Genomic DNA, 18,656 nt, shown 5'->3' on the forward strand with positions numbered 1-18,656 from the left:
AAAAAAATCAAAAGTTCAAATGTTTCTCTCTTGGAAATTAAGCAATTTATTATGCTAAAAATTACAACATACTAGTTTTTAGCATACTAGTTTTTTTCATACATAGCTTCTGCATGCTAGCTACAATATTAGACTAATAATGGTAATTGGTAGTGATAATTAGAGCATAGCATTATGGAACCAATTTTCCAAATTACCCTCACCATCACCGTTATCTTCATGACTGCCACTTGTAACCACGGCGGATCTATCGAAACCCCAAACCGTCGTAGCCGTCGAAGGAGGGATCAACTCTCCGTTCTGAAAGAGAACCGGTTTCTCGTTAACCGTGAGAGAATCTTGGTGAATCATGGAAGCGATGAGTCTCTGTTGTTGAAGCTTCAGGTGCAAATCTTGGTCAAAAGAACTCAAAGACTCGATAGAAGAAGACGACGCAAGGTTGTAGTTAGGATCCAACGGAAACATGTAGCCGGAGAATCCACCGGAACTCATCATCATCATCGTCGTCGTCGAAGGATGGTTTCTTACTAGCTCGCGAGAAGACGATGACGTCGTCACGTTCGAGAACAGAGGAGGAGAAGATATGACGTGGAGGTTGCAAGGCTTGTTCTTGTTTCGAGTTGAGCCACCAATGGGGACGTTACGGAGGGCGCCGCCACGTGTCCAGTAACGGCGACAGTTCTTGCAGTAGTGACGTGGCTGAGACAAGCTGTAGTTGTTGTAGTAGCAGAATTTGGTGTTGACTGAATCACATCTCGGACACTTCAGGACCGGCTGCGTCGTCGCCGGAGAAGACGGCTCTTTGTTATTGATCTGACGTGGTGACTTCGTCATAGTCTTGATCCTCCGTGGTTTGAAGCTGGAGGTGTTGCTCTGATGGGCTGACGTCATCATGATATGGGGCAAGAGAGGGGGGAGATTGGTTCTTGTGATTTCTATGAATCTTCATATGTATATATATGAACGCATTTACGTATATAAAATATATATATATGTGTGTACATGCACGCTTGTTGTATATAGTATTGTATATTATATTTTAATTTATGTCTTAAACCGAATGTGTATATTCTAAATAAAATGTTTTTTTTTTCTTTTTCTTTTTTTTTACATCATATAAAATGGTATTTGGCTGGCTAGTTTATATAAGTATGTGTTATTCAACTTGTAGTTGTTGCATATCGCCATGGATACGCAGGCGTTAGCATTAATCGTATAGCTAGGTGAAAAAAGCGTGACCGTCATCGTGAAATAGCCAAATATTGAATCTTCTGGCAAGGAAAATATCTCTGGCCAAGCCAGTTTCTTTTAGTATTAAATACGATTAATTAATACAGTGTATAGATTAGAGTTTTAAGTCATATTTTATAATTTATATATTAAGGGTTTAACAATGAGCAGTGAGCACCACTCATTTCATAAGCAGGATTTGTTGCAGTGGGTTCTATATTTGTTAAGAATTATTTAAGCTGTTTCTCTAGGTGAAAAATTCACCAATTCTAAATATCTAAATTAATTCATACAGTTCTAAAACTTTGCTCTTATATTATTACTATATGATGTAATATTCAGACAAGACAAGATAAGATCGACCTAGGGAAGAGCTAGAGAGTGAAGGAGAGATGAGTGGTAAAAGGTACGAGGTAAAGAAAGGGAAGCCATATCAAGGAGTGGAGTGCTTTTCGCATTGGGAACAAACTCGAACTTCACTGTCTCCCTCTCTCGTTGAAAGCAACACAACAACACAATTCGTACGTACGATTCATTTATTATCCTCTTTGACTTTTCACTTCTATTGCTCTTCCATCAAATATGAAGATAACTAATTGTCAGTTTGTCACACATTAGCTTGAAATTTTTATTTTTCAGATTGATAACTCGCCTAACTGATTTTTTTAACACTGTTAATTGATTTTGATTCTTTCATCTAAAGGATCTCATCGATACACTAGAGTGTTATCTATAGAAATCTTAGATATATACTAATTGATTATACTTGGCTTACCCTTAAAATATTATTATATAGAGAGAAACTATAATATTCAAATTCATTAATTTGATTAAAGCATACCACACAGTCATACAACCTCCCCAGGAACCAACACGAAACTTAAATACTATGACAAACCAAACAAAAGAAGAAGAAAAAAAAGCTTTGGGGAAATTTTAATGTTAAGAGTTAGAAGACTTATAAATTAGGAGAAGGCTTCAAAGTGTTGGCAACATCAATCACGAATCGGTACCTAACGTCGGCCTTCTCAAGCCGCTCCATGGCGGTGTTGACATAATCCGCAGAGATAAGCTCAATATCCGCCGTGATGTTGTGTTTCGCGGCCATATCCATCATCTCCTGAGTCTCTTTTATCCCTCCTATCAAACTTCCAACTATCATCTTCCTCTCTATATGCACAAAATAACATAACCACACACACACAAACACACAAAATCCATGTCATTCTCGGGATTCATTGACTTAAAATACTACAAATTTAGCACACATATGGCATATATCTATAGGGATTAGTTTGTTAATATATATAGCTTACCAAAGATGAGAGGCAAGACAGGTAGCTCGAGTGGCTTCACCGGTGCACCAACCATAACAAGTATTCCCTTTTGCTTCAGCAAACCGAGCAATGGAAGAAGCGGATGAGTCGCAGATACAGTATCAATTATACCGTCCATAGTACCCATTGCATCCTTGACCTGCTTCGGGTCACGGCTCACCAAGAAGGTATCGGCACCAAGCCGATTAATAGCCTCGTCTCTCTTACCCTCCGAAGTACTGATAACTGTTACTTTACAACCCATAGCCTTGGAAAATTTCACTCCTACATGACCTAAACCGCCTAATCCTACCACACCGATGTGCATACCGGGTTTGTCGAGCCCATGATACTTCATTGGGGAATAGACCGTGATCCCGGCGCATAGGAGCGGCGCGGCAGCGTCCATAGGAAGATTGTCGGGAATACGGATGACGAAACCTTCGTCGCAAACCATGTGGTCGGAGTAACCACCGCATGTTATGGTGTCGTCATAGTACTTGAATCCGTACGTTTGGATCAATTTTGGACAGTAGTTTTCCATGCCTTCGGTGCAGTTGTCACATGACCCGCACGAGCCGACCAAGCATCCAACTCCCACGTTGTCTCCGGTTTTGAATTTAGTCACTTTGGCTCCGACTTCAGTCACCACGCCCACGATCTCATGCCTGAAAAATTTAACATTCGGATTTAATATCAACGTTAGAGCATAAAAAAGAATTAATTCACTAGGAAAAATTTATCAAAAATAATTATCAAACCGGACATAGTTGAGAGATTAACTCCAATAAACATGAATTAAATGCGACGAATTAGGACAGAGTAGAGATAAACATGAGCCAGATGACGAAGCTTATCGTGGATCTTTTGTCCACTATTTCTAAGATATTTTAAAATGCTTCTTAGTGTATTTTTTGTCTAAAATCCGAAAGAAGTGGCCAAAAAAGGAAATAATTCTAAAGAAGTGTACAAATTACCAGATTATATGTTCCCCATTTGAGGGCTTAAAATCGCCATATTTAAAGAAGAGGTCTTCATAAAAAGTCTAGCAGTATTCATTTTCATGTAGTTACAAAAGGTTACGTATTACAAAGTAACACACTGAAGCTGAAATTTAAGATAGTTTGAGATACTGTTCATGCAATTTTTGGATTGAGCATATCAACAAGTAATTCTAAAATTCTAAATAAAATTTGATATATAGTTTGATTATATTACTTAACATGCATGATACATCTCTTACCCAGGGACAACAGGATATATAGACGATCCCCACTCGTTCTTGACCATATGCAAATCAGAGTGACAAATTCCACAGAATAACACTTTGAATCTTACATCTTTTTCTCCTGTTTCCCTACACACATTAATTAGTCGCACCAAAACTTAGATTCATTATATTGAAACAAAAATAAATAGAGATAACAAAAACAAATTTGAAACCTTCTAGAGAAACTAAAAGGCGAGAGAACTCCGGAATTGTCTTTCGCGGCCAATCCGAACGCTTCTTTCTCAAGAACTTTTCCCATACTTGATCAAATAGCAATAAAAGTGAGAGAATTAGATTCAAAAGTAAGTGTCTAGTTTGATTTTATTTTATTTTTAATGTCACTTATTATAGTTGAGAAGTTTTAGATAATAACGAGGAGAGACAAAATGCCTTAATATAGGAGATGATTGTGGAAACGATGTGATTTGGTGCAATTAGGACCATGCATGCACTTACTTTCACGGGATTTTTTTTTTTTTTTTTTCAAGACTTGCCGACTCGGTCTTTTCTTCCTTGTTTAGTTTCTTGGTAGTTATATTTATCTTTTCAATTATTGAAATCAAATGCACAGAAACAAAAAAAAAAAAAAAAGATTCATGTTTTCATTACTAACATTGTCATTTTGTTTTTGAGGACCACGAAATTAACGTTGTCAAATAATACGGACCACTATATACTGTAATATATATATATATAGACCTTTTTAATTTGAACTTTATTTGCTCAAACTCAGCTATGTATTTGTTCACGTGTGTGTCGTGGTCCATACGTATCTTATTCTACTAATTTCGTCCACGGAACATATTCATAATAAAACCGTGTATACATGCACTTGATCGATTAATACTCCAAAAAACTAGTTTAAATTTAGTAGTATTAAAAAATTGGACTAATATATATTGGTACTTTCTACTTATCCAGCCAAGATTGGACTAATATATATTGGTACTTTCTACGATCTTATTCTACAAAAACCGTGTATACACTGCTAAGATTGGAATCATTTAAAGTTTTCTACTAATATACATATATGCACTTGCTCGAAGTTAATACTCAAAAAAAAACTAGTGTAAATTTAATAGTCTTACTAAATTTGACCAATCCCTTGGTACTTTCTAGTATTAAATCATACTGTTTTCGTTAATCTCTCAGGTCGGTCAAACAACACTGCTTCTATCATTCACACCCAACACATTTCATAACCTTAATAATCATTTAAACAGTAATATCGATTACAATATATATTAATTTTTAGTTTAAATTAAAATATTACCAATTAAAATCGTCTATTTGAATTAAATTTTAATTAAACTTCTAATGATAAAATTAATTAAATAACTTATTCAAGTTTTTTTAATTTGATAAAGCACATGCTGTAGCTAGTAGTGGACTAGTAGTAGTACACACAAAGTCGTCAGCTCAAAAATACAACACTTATTACAACAAACCAAACAAGGAAAAATGCTTTGGGGAAATTCAAATTTTAAGCTTTCCAACTAAGGAGTAGGCTTCAACGTATTGGCAACATCAATCACAAATCGGTACTTAACGTCACCCTTAGCGAGTCGTTCCATGGCAGTGTTGACATAATCCGCAGAGATAAGCTCAATATCTGCCGTGATATTGTGTTTTCCAGCCAAGTCCACCGTCTCTTGCATCTCCTTTATACCTCCTATCATACTTCCTACCACCATCTTCCTCCCTATTACACGACCATGCACAAAAGAAAAAGGAAATAAACATATTCCAATTTTTATCGACTGAATCAAAAACATATCATGTAAGATAACGTTTAAAGATGATTGGCAAATGCCAAATAGGCTCGTACCGAAGATGAGAGGGAACACCGGAAGCTCAAGTGGCTTGGCAGGTGCACCAACCATAACAAGTTTTCCCTTATTTTTAAGCAGACCAAGCAGTGGAAGAAGCGGATGGGTCGCAGATGCGGTATCAATTATACCATCCATAGTCCCCACTGCATCCTCCATTTGTTTTGGGTCACGGCTCACCAAGAAGGCATCTGCACCAAGCCTATTGATCGCCTCCTCTCTCTTACGCTCGGAAGTACTAACAACCGTAACTTTATTACCCAAAGCCTTGGCAAATTTCACTCCTACATGACCCAAACCACCTAGTCCCACCACACCAATGTGCATACCGGGCTTGTCGAACCCATGATACTTCATTGCGGAGTAGACGGTGACTCCGGCACAGAGTAGTGGTGCGACACCATCCAATGGGAGATTGTCAGGAATACGGATAATGAAATCCTCAGCACACACCATGTGGTCGGAGTAACCACCACGGGTCATGGTGTCGTCGTAGTCTTTGCCTCCGGATGTTGGGATCATCTTTGGACAGTAATTCTCTTCCCCATCACTGCAGCTGTCACATGACAGGCACGAGCGGGACATGTAGCCAACTCCGACTTTGTCTCCAGTGTTGAATTTGGTCACTTTGGCTCCAACTTCAGTCACCACGCCCACGATCTCATGCCTGAATAGTAGTATCAAAGCTATTTCAAAGATTCAGTTTTAAAATAAAATATGATTTTTTTTTTGGAGTACATGTCTTACCCTGGGACAAGAGGATAGGTAGTGAAGCCCCATTCGTTTTTGGCCATACATAAATCAGTGTGGCAAATTCCACAGAACAACACTTTGAACCTTACATCTTTTTCTCCCGTATCCCTATATACATTAAAACTCCAACAATACTTAATTTCAATAGAACAAAAAAAACAATATATCGGATATCATGCGATACAAAATCGTTAGAGATTAATATATTCGTTAACCTTCTAGAGAAACTGAAAGGAGAGAGAACTCCTGATTCGTCTTTCGCGGCCAATCCAAACGCCTCCTTCTCAAGAACCTTTCCCATCTTGAAAAAAAATAAGAGAATGGGACTGAGAGATTTTTTTGTTGAGTGATACTAATAATTTACAAGGATCATATTCACCACGTCCACGAGAATAGATGGTCCCTATTCCCTAATATATATGGTAACTCAATTTTGTAGTAATAGTACTAGTGTTATGTCGTTAGTCAGGGTCATATCAACTCACCAATTTGATACTGATGTGTTCATCAATAATGCAGTTGATTTTTTGCTGATTCAAAGCTATGGTTGTGGTGCAATTATGGTCGTTCTCTTAATTTTTTTCAACTTTGTCATGTAATATGGTCCAGAGGTGACAGTTACTACATGTAGGGAGAGATACCTTCGCAAAACAAATTTTTAAAGATCCACGCACATGGAACTTAATTCAACCACATGCATGAGACCATTTTTCTCCATACCCATTCTTTTATTGATACATTTTTATATTAGTTTATTTCACCATTTAATAAAATAAGATAACAGGTATAAAATTGAAAGTATATTATAAAATCTGCATTCAAAATATTAAATGACATTTATGTAATGCAACCAAATTAAAGCTGAAAAATAAAGATGTAATAGTTCTTTCAGTTTCAAATTAGTTAAGTCCCATCCATTGGATACTATATACAAATTTAAAATTTAAAACGAGTTTGACCGTTACGTTCGGTTCATACATTTAAATGTCCTCAACACATCTTCAAATCATAATCACTGGGATTACATTCACTTGATCATACTCTATTTATAAAAAAAAAAAAAAAGCAGAACTTATTCCAACAATAAAGAAGGTGAGTGCTCATTTTTGCCAAAACTTATTTGAGTGTAATAATTAATTTATCTGCCTAAATGTTTTTTTCAACTATATATATAATCTAGCCGAAAGAAAAGAGCTAAGTAAGTCCTCCACTATCAACAGTGAACAAACGAGAATTCGCCACACTTAACTCCACTCAATTATAATTTCTGATCTCTAATAATTAAGTAATTTACCAACAAAATCCACTATTTTAATATATACTTTCTGAAACATATTGTAAAAAACTGAAAATATCATTTCGCCTAATATATACAGTCACTACATACACTCCTTGAGTACTTATAAATCACCATACATGCCAAATTCGCATTTCTTAACTCGATTTATTTTTAATTGAAGTTCATATTGTTCTGTGAATTCTATAGCGGTCAAAGCTGTGGATCTAATGCAAATCAATCTTAACATAAAAAAAGAAAAAAACAAAGATCACTGACACAAGGATAACTGTTTTTTTTTTTACCATAACCGAAGAATTTACGAAACAGTGAGTGAAAAAAAAAAAAAAAAAAAAAAAACTGCGTACCCAGGAACCAAAGGGTAAATAGAGGAATGCCATTCGTTCTTGAGACAATGAAGATCACTATGACATATTCCACAATACAACACCTTCACTCGTACTTCCTCTGTTCCTGTTTTCCTGCACATTACACTTACACATACCATCACCATGTAACATAATCGTTATGGCTGGCTTAATTAATCAATCGATCCATCATGCATGTGTAATAAATACACCATCATCACAGAGACAACGCTACCTTCTAGAAAAGATAAAGGGAGAGAGATGGCCTGAGGAGTCCGCCCATCCAAACGCCTCTACGCTCTGCTCTCTCTCTCTTATGATGATGATGATCTCTCCATCTGCTCTCACTCTTTTTATTTCTTTGTTTTCGAACAATTAAGGGAGCTATCTTTTTATATAGGAATGAATGAGAAATGAGAATACAAATAGATCTAAACGCTGCCGTTTCAGTGTAGAAATTTGACTTTACGCCTCGGAAACCATTTATATATAATAGTCAGAGTTTGAAATTATTCTACCAGCTTTTGGACCTCGGAAACCATTTATATATAAAATCAGAGTAAAACAAGCATAATCATACACAAGAAATTATACTCAATTTTTATGTTTACATTCATATTGTAGACATGAAGCTCTTCACTCTTTTAGAAGCATCATGTGCCTTCTAAATCTTCGCAAAGCCTCTTGCTTCTGGATCTTTGTCATTAATCCACATAGTTAGTACATTTGAAGTAGTATTGGCAAAGCCTCTTGCTTCGCAAAGACATTTTTTATCTTGATATTTTGTTCTTGAACTAGTATTTTGTCCATTTGAAGTAGTACATCCACTCATTCAAATGCTACTTCTTCGATATATATGTAATAAGAGTAAAAAACCTTTTTTAATTGGGTGAATTACTCAAATGTTACTCATTTTAGGTAATATTACCAGAATCTACAAAAAACTTTTTTATTACTAGAATGTTTCGGGTATTTTCAAAATACCCAGCGTGCCCCTGTTTTATGTTACCGGAAAAAACGTTATTATAAAAATGCCATTGCCACGTCAGACGCCACGTCAGAAATCGCTGACGTGTACCATAACTCAGCCGTAACGCGATACAGAGTATGTTGCGGCTGAATTATAGGTATGTTGCGGCTGAGTTACTCAAAAAAGCATTTGAGTAAGAGCGGACGGCTGACTTATGAAAATCTGGCTGAATTACGCCCATAAGTCAGCCAAACGTTATGGCTGACTTATTAAATTTGGCTGAGTTATGCGCATAAGTCAGCCAAGCGTTATGGCTGACTTATTAAATTTGGCTGAGTTATGCGCATAACTCAGCTGTAGTGATGGCTGAGTTTTCACCTGATGGTTGAGTTGTCAAGATTTTGACTGAGTTATCACAACGACACGGCTGAGTTGCCATTTTCCGACTGGCTGAGTTATGAAAAATGGCTGACTTATGAGATGTAGTTACGGCTGAGTTATGGTAAAAAAACTATAACTCAGCCGTCATAGGCTGACTTATCGACAAGTCAGCCGTTTGACGGCTGACTTATTGGCAAAAGATTAATTACTAGAATGTTTTTCAGTTACGGCTGACTTATCAAACGATACGGCTGAGTTACATATTTTCAGTTCATGAAGCGGCTGAGTTTGGCAGCAATTTTTTTTGCTTTTTAATTACTGTAATGTTTTTCGTGTTGTGGCTGAGTTACATTGTTAACTAAACTTCTTTGTTACATTGCAAATTAAAAAATTAACTACATGCATGCCATAATATTTAAAATCTTATCATATTTAGGTCTATGTCTATTTTCATTTCAAATGATAATAAAAAATAATAATTTAGGAGAAATAAAATAACTAATTAAAAAAGTTATTAAATAAAAGAAAAACAGTAAAAATTATATTTCTTGATATATGAATTAAATAAAAACGAAAAAAAATAATTTTTTGTATTATATAACTGAATTTTCGTTTTTTTATACAAAAAAAATAAATAACTCAACTTACCACATCTTTAACTCATGAAAATTTTCATGATGTTGAATAATCTCTTGAGTTAACAATTTTACAAAGGATATACCTCAAACTTGTACATCAACCATAACACATGATTATTCAAACTCAACTTCAAAAAAAGTAGTTTTGTTAGTGATTGGTAACATTTTTGAATAAAATTTAGGTCTATGTTTATTTTCATTTCAAATGATAATAAAAAATAATAATTTAGTAGAAATAAAATAACTAATTAAAAAATTATTAAATAAAAGAAAAACAGAAAAATTATTTTTCGTGATATATGAATTAAATAAAAACGAATTTTTTTTTTTGTATTATATAAATGAATTTTCGTTTTTTTAATTAAAAAAATAGATAACTCAACTTACCACATCTTTAACTCATGAAAATTTCCATGATGTTGAATAATCTTTTGAGTTACCAATTTTACAACGGATATACCTCAAACTTGTACATCAACCATAACACATGATTATTCAAACTCAACTTCAAAAAAATTAGTTTTGTTAGTGGTTGGTAACATTTTTGAATAAAAGTTAGGTCTATGTCTATTTTCATTTCAAATAATAATAAAAAATAATAATTTAAGAGAAACAAAATAACTAATTAAAAAAGTTATTAAATAAAAGAAAAACAGTAAAAATTATTTTTCTTGATATATGAATTAAATAAAAACGAAAAAAATAATTTTATTTATATTATATAACTGAATTTTTGTTTTTTTTTAATTAAAGAAAATAGATAACTCAACTTATCACATCTTTAACTCATGAAAATTTCCATGATGTTGAATAATCTTTTGAGTTAACAATTTTAAAAAGGATATACCTCAAACTTGTACATCAATCATAATACATGATTATTCAAACTCAACTTCAAAAAAATTAGTTTTGTTAGTGATTAGTAACATTTTTGAATAAAATTTAGGTCTATGTCTATTTTCATTTCAAATTATAATAAAAAATAATAATTTAGGAGAAATAAAATAACTAATTACAAAAGTTATTAAATAAAAGAAAAACAGTAAACATTATTTTTCTTGATATATGAATTAAATAAAAAACGAAAAATAAATTTTTTTATTATATAACTGAATTTTCTTTTTTTTTTTAATTAAAAAAATAGATAACTCAACTTACCACATCTTTAACTCATGAAAATTTCCATGATGTTGAATATGTCTATTTTCATTTCAAATGATAATAAAAAAATAATAATCTAGGAGAAATAAAATAACTAATTAAAAAAGTTAGTTTTGTTAGTGATTGGTAACATTTTTGAATAAAATTTGAGTTAAGTCCATAACTCAACTTAAGACAATAGTAACACATGTTACCAGTCATAGCCTATATCATCTATTTACTTTCAGATTTTTCTTGTGATAACTCAGCCATAACTCACAATAATTCAGCCGTCACATGACCTTTCGTTTTCCCGTAAATATTATAACTCAGCCGTAAAGTCATATATATCATCCGTTTACTTTCAGATTGTTTCTTGTGATAACTCAGCCATAACTCACTATAACTCAGCCGTCACATGACCTTTCGTTTCCCCGTAATGATTATAACTCAGCCGTAAAGCGATATTTTGGCGGGAAATCATCAGTTAACCTACTAATAGACATATTTTCATTCTAAATTTAATTTTTGAGTTATAATAATTTTAATATTCAATTGTTGGAGAAATACTTTTAGAAAAATAAAATTCTAAATTCGAATAATAATTATTTAATTATTTGCAATAATATCTTGTAATTAAAAAAGTTATTAAATAAAAGAAAAACAGTAAAAATTATTTTTCTTGATATATGAATTAAATAAAAACGAAAAAATAATTTTTTGTATTATATAACTGAATTTTTGTTTTTTTAATTAAAAAAAAATAGATAACTCAACTTACCACATCTTTAACTCATGAAAATTTCCATAATGTTGAATAATCTTTTGAGTTAACAATTTTACAAAGGAAACTTGTACATCAACAATAACACATGATTATTCAAACTCAACTTCAAAAAAATTAGTTTTGTTAGTGATTGGTAACATTTTTGAATAAAATTTAGGTCTATGTCTATTTTCATTTCAAATAATAATAAAAAATAATAATTTAGGAGAAATAAAATAACTAATTAAAAAAGTTATTAAATAAAAGAAAAACAGTAAAAAATATTTTTCTTGATATATGAATTAAATAAAAACGAAAAAAATATTTTTTTGTATTATATAACTGAATTTTCGTTTTTTTAATTAAAAAAATAGATAACTCAACTTATCACATCTTTAACTCATGAAAATTTCCATGATGTTGAATAATCTTTTGAGTTAACAATTTTACAAAGGATAATAATTAGTTAATTATTTGCAATAATATCTTGTGATAAAAAGCTCACTTTATGAATTTATTATGCGTGTGGATTTGAGCAGGCACAAAATTAGTGATTTTTCGCGCTTCCCTAACAACACTTTTTGTGACATCGAGTGACGTTTTAATACTTATTAGGAATCTGACAGAACAAAAGACCCATATATTAGTTGCAATAATATCTTGTGATAAAAATCTCACTTTATGAATTTATTATACGTATGGATTTGAGTAGGCACAGAATTAGTGATTTTTCGCGCTTCCCTAACAACACTTTTTGTAATATCGAGAAACGTTTTAATACTTATTAGGAATCTGACAGAACAAAAGACCCAGGAAAGAAGAATACGTTTTCATATTCAGCCATAACTTTACCATAACTCAGCCAACCCTCAAATTAGAATGACTAAATAACCAACCAAACCGAACCGAACCGGAAACTTTTATTTCCATTATTTTCGGTTAGTTACGGTTATATTCGGCTTGCTATCGGTTATATTAAGTTAATCGACCTAATTTGGGTAACATTTGGATTATTTATGGTTATATATTCATTTAACCGACACATAACCGGAAATAACCGAAAAATAATTTCAAAAAATTTTAAATTTTAAAATGGTTATCATATTAGTATATCCAAATTACCACCTTAAACCAAACACAATATAACCAAAACAAAATTGTTATATTAAAACCCATAATGTTGGAAATATGAACCCTACACCTCAAACCCTAACCCTAACCCTAACCCCTAAATGTCATATTTTGAATGTTTTACACATTTTGATCAGACTGTGTAAAAATCAATCTTTGTCTATAATTATTACTTTTTATTGCTTATAATGATTGTAATATTCATTTTTTCATTCTATATTTTAATTTTGAGTTATAATAATTCTAATTTACAAATATTTTATAAGTCAGCCGTTTATGTTGATAACTCAGCCATATCAGTCAAATGTTTGAGAAATACTTTTATTAAAAAAAAATTAAAAAAATTCAAATTCAAAATTTAAATTCCTTTTAAATAAAAAATCGCTAAAATCTCATTTATTACGTGTGTGGTTCTTAACAATAAACATAATTATTGTTTGCGTCTTCCCAACAACACTTTTTGTATTCTCGAGAAGGTATATAATAAATTAATATATCCGTTTGCATAACTCAGCCATAACTTTACCATAACTCAGCCAACTCTCAAATTAAAATGACTAAATTACCGACCAAACCGAACCGAACCGGAAAAAATAATTTTTCCAATTTGGTATTTTTGAATTGGTATGTTTGGTTAATTTTGGTTATATTCGGCTTACTTTCGGTTATATTAGGCTAATCTACTTAATTACAATATATTTTGGGTTATTTATGGCTATATATTAATCTAACCGACCCATAACCGGAAATAATAAAAAATATTCAAAAAAATAATAATATTAGTATATCCATATTACCACCTTAAACCAAACACATTACAACACATTAGAACCAAAACCAAAAAACAAATAATGTTACTCATTTGAACTCTACATCTCAAACCCTAAACCCCAACCCTAACCCTAACCCCTAAACGTCATGTGTTGTATGTTTTACACATTCTTGTGAGAATGTGTAAAAATCAATATTTCTCTATAATTATTACTTTTTATTGGTTATAATAATTGTAATATTCATATTTCAATTGTACATTTAAATATTGAGTTATAATAATATAAATTTACAAATATTTCATAAGTCAGCCGTGTAAGTCAATAACTCAGCCATCACTTAGTCACTTTGTCGGAATTTTTTTATTTTTTATTCGAATTTTGAGTTCAATTTTTTTAATTATTTTGTATAATATATTGTGAAAAAACTAACTTTATAAATTTACTACGCGTGTGGATATGAGCAGGCACATAATTATTGTTTAGGTTTCCCTAACAAAAACTCAGCCATAACTCAGCTGTACGAAGTACATAACTCAGCCGTACGAAATACATAACTCAGCCATAACATATATGTATATTTAATATTTATCAATATTAAATACACAAAGATATGTATCATATGACCTCACTTAAATGTGTATCATATGGCCTCAATTCACATAAATATGTATCATATGGCATCAATTCCATGTTAGACCATCTTTATTATTGGTAGTATGTTATTTTTAGATTCTTAAATTTTTTAATAATAAATTTTGTACCTTTTTAAAATAAGAACTTTTATAAAGTTAATTATATTTATCCTCTCCAATGGTGGAGTTCTTATTGATAAAAAAAAGAACATTTTCAAAATCATTTCTTCTTTGCCTCCTTTTCAATCCAAGAGTGAGGGCAAGTTTCTCCTGAGAAAATCACATCAACACTGGCCAAAAAGAATAAACGTTTTCTTAGTTGTCAAAGTAAAAAATGATATGAAAACAAGCCAAATGATTATACCCTGCAAATGAAGTATTAAGGACTATACCTGCAAATGACTATATCCTGCAAATGACTATACCCTGCAAATGAAAACAAGTAAACAACTACGGCCAAATGAAGTATTAAGGAAGCATTATAATCATAGAACTTCATGAGACAGATGATCCATTATCTGAATCTCTCTTCCCACATCTTCAACATCCACAGGCTATCGTTTTGAAATTTTTGATTAACAAAACACCAAAAAACTCAATAATCAACAGACTGCAATAAATGCAAATTCAGATTCATGAGATATTCAAAAAAAAAATTAATCCCTCTGTTTCTAATCAAAAAAACAAGTCGATTTGGATTTACATACCAAACACCAACAAAGTATAAAGCTTGATTTAAGTTTAAGAATTAAAAAAAAACGAATCGATGGAGAAGAAATCATTGCCTCTCAAATTACAAAACCAAGAGATCCATGATGTATCATCCCCTTCCGATCCACTCACATCAGACCCTTCACTATCACTTTCAGATTCCACTGCAAAAGAATCATTAAAAACAATGCAAATTAAAATTAAAACATACCACAGCAAAAAAAACCACAGATGTGAAAGAAAGAAAGAAACAAACCATCGGGAAGCTGAGATTTAGCAGTGGAGGTAGATGTGAATGAAAAGGGATCTTTGTCTTTAGAAGTGAGAACCCTAGATGTGGTGTTGGAAGCTGAAGATTTCTCTAGTTTCTTATTGAGTGCATCGTTGATTCGTTTCCGATCAATAGCTCCACCGAGGATCTCCGATCTTGACGACCCACCTCCTCCTCCACTACGTTCCTTGTACATAATTCGATTCCTCCAGAACAAAAGCTTTAGATTCTCAAAGTCTCACACTTTCTCAAGCTTTGATAGGTCCGAACCCTTAAAATCGAATCGGTGATTTTGGTAAAGTGAAGAAGAAGAGAAGAAGATGTGAGACGACGAGAGAGAGATTTTTTTTTTTTTTTTTTGGGTTATGAACAGTGGAAACGGTTTGATTTTCCTTTTTGACATAAACAAGAAAAAATCAATGTCAAATTCTGAAAAAAAATTGTTTAGTGACATGTAAAATCGAAAATAATGTGTATTTTAATTTGCTGATGTGTATTTTTTTTTTAAGTTTTTATTCAAATTCGAGAATCAAAACCCAAGGGGTAAATTGTAATTACACCCAGGACACTAAACATTCTAGTAATTTTCAAAAGATTTATAGATATGAGTAATAAACCAACTTTTGGATAACATTTGAGTAATTCTTTCTTTTTAATTTCAACATTATTTGCTCAAACTCAACAATGTATTTTGTAATTTTGTTCACGTGTATCGTGGTCCATATGTATCTTGTTCTACTAAAACCGTATATACACTGCTAACTGCTAAGATTAGAATCATTTAAAATTTTCTACTAATATACATACATTAGTTAATACTCCAAAAAAACTAGTGTAAATTAAATAGTCTTACTAAATTTGGCCAAGAGAGTACTTTCTAGTAATCCTTTTAATTAAATCATACTGTTTTCATTAATTAAACTAGGGTCGGTCAAACAACAATGCTTCTATCATTCCCACCCAACACATACCTTAATATTCATTTTCACAAAAATATCGACTACATTTTTTCATGTTGTCTGATATAACCAAGAAAAACAAAGAGTTCACAAGCAAGACCAAATTGAAAGCAACAGAAATAGCGACTACATTTAATTTTGAATATATTTTTAGTTTTAAAATATTGCCAATTAAAATGTTTTATCTGAATTAAGCTTCTATCATAAAGCTAATTATAGTAAATAACTTATTCAAGTTTACTAATTTGATAAAGCACATGGCGTGGTAGTAGACTAGTAATACACACAAAACTTATTACAACAAACCAAACAAGGAAACATGCTTTGTGGAAATTCAAATTTCAAGTTGTATGACTAAGGAGTAGTCTTCAACGTGTTGGCAACATCAATCACAAATCGGTACTTAACGTCACCCTTAGCGAGTCGCTCCATGGCAGTGTTGACATAATCCATAGAGATAAGCTCAATATCCGCCGTGATATTGTGTTTTCCAGCCAAGTCCACCATCTCTTGCGTCTCCTTTATACCTCCTATCATACTTCCTACCACCATCTTCCTCCCTATTACACAACCACAAAAGAAAAAGAAAAAACATATTCCCAATTTTTATCGACTGGACTCTTAAAAGTTGGTAGATTTGATTATGTAGCGATACAACGCAAATTAAATGGTCAATTGTTGATAGAAAGCTTAATTTGAATTAAAAAAAAACATATCACGTAAGATAACATTAACAGATGATTGGCGAATAAGCTCGTACCGAGGATGAGAGGCATGACCGGCAGCTCAAGTGGCTTGGCAGGTGCACCAACCATAACAAGTTTTCCCTTATTTTTAAGCAAACCAAGCAGCGGAAGAAGCGGATGGGTCGCAGACACGGTATCAATTATACCATCCATAGTCCCCACTGCATCCTCCATTTGTTTTGGGTCAAGGCTAACCAAGAAGGCATCCGCACCAAGCCGATTAATCGCCTCATCTCTCTTACGCTCGGAAGTACTAATAACCGTAACTTTATTACCCAAAGCCTTGACAAATTTCACTCCTACATGACCCAAACCGCCTAGTCCCACCACACCAATGTGCATACCGGGCTTGTCCAGCCCATGATACTTCATTGGGGAGAAGACCGTGACTCCGGCGCAGAGTAGTGGTGCGGCACCGTCTAATGGGAGATTGTCAGGAATACGAATCATGAAATCCTCAGCACACACCATGTGGTCGGAGTAACCACCATGGGTCATGGTGTCGTCGTAGTCTTTGGCTCCGGATGTTAGGATCATCTTTGGACAGTAATTCTCTTCGCCATCACTGCAGCTGTCACATGACAGGCACGAGCGGGACATGTAGCCAACTCCTACTTTGTCTCCAGTGTTGAATTTGGTCACTTTGGCTCCAACTTCAGTCACCACGCCCACGATCTCATGCCTGAATAGTAGTATCAAAGCTATTTCAAAGATTCAATTTAAAAATAAAATCTGTTATTCTTTTTGGAGTATAGAAATTTTGTCTTACCCTGGGACAAGAGGATAAGTAGTCACGCCCCATTCGTTTTTGGCCATACTCAAGTCAGTGTGGCAAATTCCACAGAACAACACTTTGAACCTAACATCTTTTTCTCCCGTCTCCCTATATACATTAAAACTCCACCAAAACTTAATTTCAATAGAACAAAAACAATATATCGGATATCATGCGATACAAAATCGTTAGAGATTAATATATTCGTTAACCTTCTAGAGAAACTGAAAGGAGAGAGAACTCCAGATTCGTCTTTCGCGGCCAATCCGAACGCCTTCTTCTCAAGAACCTTTCCCATCTTGAAAAACAATAAGAGAATGGGACTGAGAGATATTTTTTTGAGTGACACTAATAATTGAGAAGTTTCGATACAATGATATATAGGAAAGACATCGGATTTTATACAGCAAAGGCTTGTGGAACCGATGAGAATGATGACAATTACTCATTAATATAATTTACAAGGACCATATTAACCACGTCCACGAGAATAGATGGTCCCTAATCGTAATTCAGTTTTTAGCAGTAGTACTGTGATGTCGTGAGTCATGGCCATATCAACTCACCTCTTTGATACTGATGTTCTGATGTGTTCAGTTTAAGGCCGTTCTCTTGATTTTACAACTTTGGCATGTAGCATGGTCCAGAGGTAACACTTATACGGAGAGATACCTTCCACACCAAAGTTTTAAAGATCAACGCACATGCATGGAACTTAATT

At 33.0% G+C, this 18,656-nt stretch overlaps 4 protein-coding genes and 1 pseudogene across 6 annotated transcripts; all 5 read right to left on the bottom strand.

The window, feature by feature from the left end:
- Positions 1-12: 12 nt before the first annotated feature.
- On the bottom strand, positions 13-1,113 carry LOC104729360 (dof zinc finger protein DOF4.7 pseudogene; annotated as a pseudogene). The gene has a single exon (XR_015574043.1). The product of XR_015574043.1 is annotated as a dof zinc finger protein DOF4.7 pseudogene (transcript).
- A 921-nt stretch (positions 1,114-2,034) lies between these two features.
- Positions 2,035-4,479, bottom strand: LOC104729361 (cinnamyl alcohol dehydrogenase 8-like). The gene is made up of 4 exons (XM_010448299.3): positions 3,990-4,479; positions 3,790-3,903; positions 2,547-3,214; positions 2,035-2,400 (listed from the first exon to the last, which is right to left on the bottom strand). The coding sequence occupies exons 1-4, from the start codon at positions 4,073-4,075 to the stop codon at positions 2,189-2,191; spliced, it is 1,080 nt and encodes a 359-aa protein (XP_010446601.1). The 5' UTR covers positions 4,076-4,479; the 3' UTR covers positions 2,035-2,188.
- A 663-nt stretch (positions 4,480-5,142) lies between these two features.
- Positions 5,143-8,558, bottom strand: LOC104729362 (cinnamyl alcohol dehydrogenase 7). Of its 2 annotated transcripts, none has more exons than XM_010448300.3 (6): positions 8,278-8,558; positions 8,043-8,156; positions 6,614-6,699; positions 6,393-6,506; positions 5,645-6,312; positions 5,143-5,518 (listed from the first exon to the last, which is right to left on the bottom strand). In XM_010448300.3, the coding sequence occupies exons 2-6, from the start codon at positions 8,073-8,075 to the stop codon at positions 5,313-5,315; spliced, it is 1,107 nt and encodes a 368-aa protein (XP_010446602.1). In that variant the 5' UTR covers positions 8,076-8,156; positions 8,278-8,558; the 3' UTR covers positions 5,143-5,312. The 2 variants fall into 2 exon arrangements, with proteins under 2 accessions (XP_010446602.1, XP_087333951.1); XM_087477825.1 differs by having other exon boundaries at positions 8,043-8,168; positions 8,278-8,409.
- Positions 8,559-14,584: 6,026 nt separating this feature from the next.
- On the bottom strand, positions 14,585-15,886 carry LOC104729363 (casein kinase II subunit beta-3-like). The gene is made up of 4 exons (XM_010448301.3): positions 15,441-15,886; positions 15,259-15,348; positions 14,866-14,899; positions 14,585-14,763 (listed from the first exon to the last, which is right to left on the bottom strand). Exons 1-4 carry the CDS (start codon positions 15,649-15,651, stop codon positions 14,694-14,696), a joined length of 405 nt encoding a protein of 134 aa, XP_010446603.1. The 5' UTR covers positions 15,652-15,886; the 3' UTR covers positions 14,585-14,693.
- A 741-nt stretch (positions 15,887-16,627) lies between these two features.
- Positions 16,628-18,465, bottom strand: LOC104729364 (cinnamyl alcohol dehydrogenase 7). The gene is made up of 4 exons (XM_010448302.3): positions 18,148-18,465; positions 17,930-18,043; positions 17,175-17,842; positions 16,628-16,974 (listed from the first exon to the last, which is right to left on the bottom strand). Exons 1-4 carry the CDS (start codon positions 18,231-18,233, stop codon positions 16,769-16,771), a joined length of 1,074 nt encoding a protein of 357 aa, XP_010446604.1. The 5' UTR covers positions 18,234-18,465; the 3' UTR covers positions 16,628-16,768.
- Between the last annotated feature and the right edge of the window lie 191 nt (positions 18,466-18,656).

Source organism: Camelina sativa, chromosome 12 (genome assembly GCF_030686135.1).
Source record: "Camelina sativa cultivar CO46 ecotype springtype chromosome 12, ASM3068613v1".
In the NCBI taxonomy this organism is placed as follows: Eukaryota; Viridiplantae; Streptophyta; class Magnoliopsida; order Brassicales; family Brassicaceae; genus Camelina; species Camelina sativa.

Excerpts from the sequence above, each read along its gene's own strand:
- LOC104729361 (XM_010448299.3), bottom strand. The coding sequence starts at position 4,075 with ATGGGAAAAGTTCTTGAGAAAGAAGCGTTCGGATTGGCCGCGAAAGAC. Across the intron at positions 3,904-3,989 it reads CCTTTTAGTTTCTCTAGAAG|GGAAACAGGAGAAAAAGATG; the intron begins GTTTCAAATTTG and ends TAATGTGTGTAG. Across the intron at positions 2,401-2,546 it reads TGTCTTGCCTCTCATCTTTG|AGAGGAAGATGATAGTTGGA; the intron begins GTAAGCTATATA and ends TTGTGCATATAG.
- LOC104729362 (XM_010448300.3), bottom strand. The coding sequence starts at position 8,075 with ATGGCATTCCTCTATTTACCCTTTGGTTCCTGG. Across the intron at positions 6,700-8,042 it reads ATTTACCCTTTGGTTCCTGG|ATGGGAAAGGTTCTTGAGAA; the intron begins GTACGCAGTTTT and ends TTTTTTTTCAAG. Across the intron at positions 6,313-6,392 it reads ACCTATCCTCTTGTCCCAGG|GCATGAGATCGTGGGCGTGG; the intron begins GTAAGACATGTA and ends ACTACTATTCAG.
- LOC104729363 (XM_010448301.3), bottom strand. The coding sequence starts at position 15,651 with ATGTACAAGGAACGTAGTGGAGGAGGAGGTGGGTCGTCAAGATCGGAG. Across the intron at positions 14,900-15,258 it reads TTGGTTTTGTAATTTGAGAG|GGTATAGTCATTTGCAGGAT; the intron begins GCAATGATTTCT and ends TTTCATTTGCAG. Across the intron at positions 14,764-14,865 it reads CAGGATATAGTCATTTGCAG|TGTTGATGTGATTTTCTCAG; the intron begins GTATAGTCCTTA and ends CTTTTTGGCCAG.
- LOC104729364 (XM_010448302.3), bottom strand. The coding sequence starts at position 18,233 with ATGGGAAAGGTTCTTGAGAAGAAGGCGTTCGGATTGGCCGCGAAAGAC. Across the intron at positions 18,044-18,147 it reads CCTTTCAGTTTCTCTAGAAG|GGAGACGGGAGAAAAAGATG; the intron begins GTTAACGAATAT and ends TAATGTATATAG. Across the intron at positions 16,975-17,174 it reads GGTCATGCCTCTCATCCTCG|GGAGGAAGATGGTGGTAGGA; the intron begins GTACGAGCTTAT and ends GTTGTGTAATAG.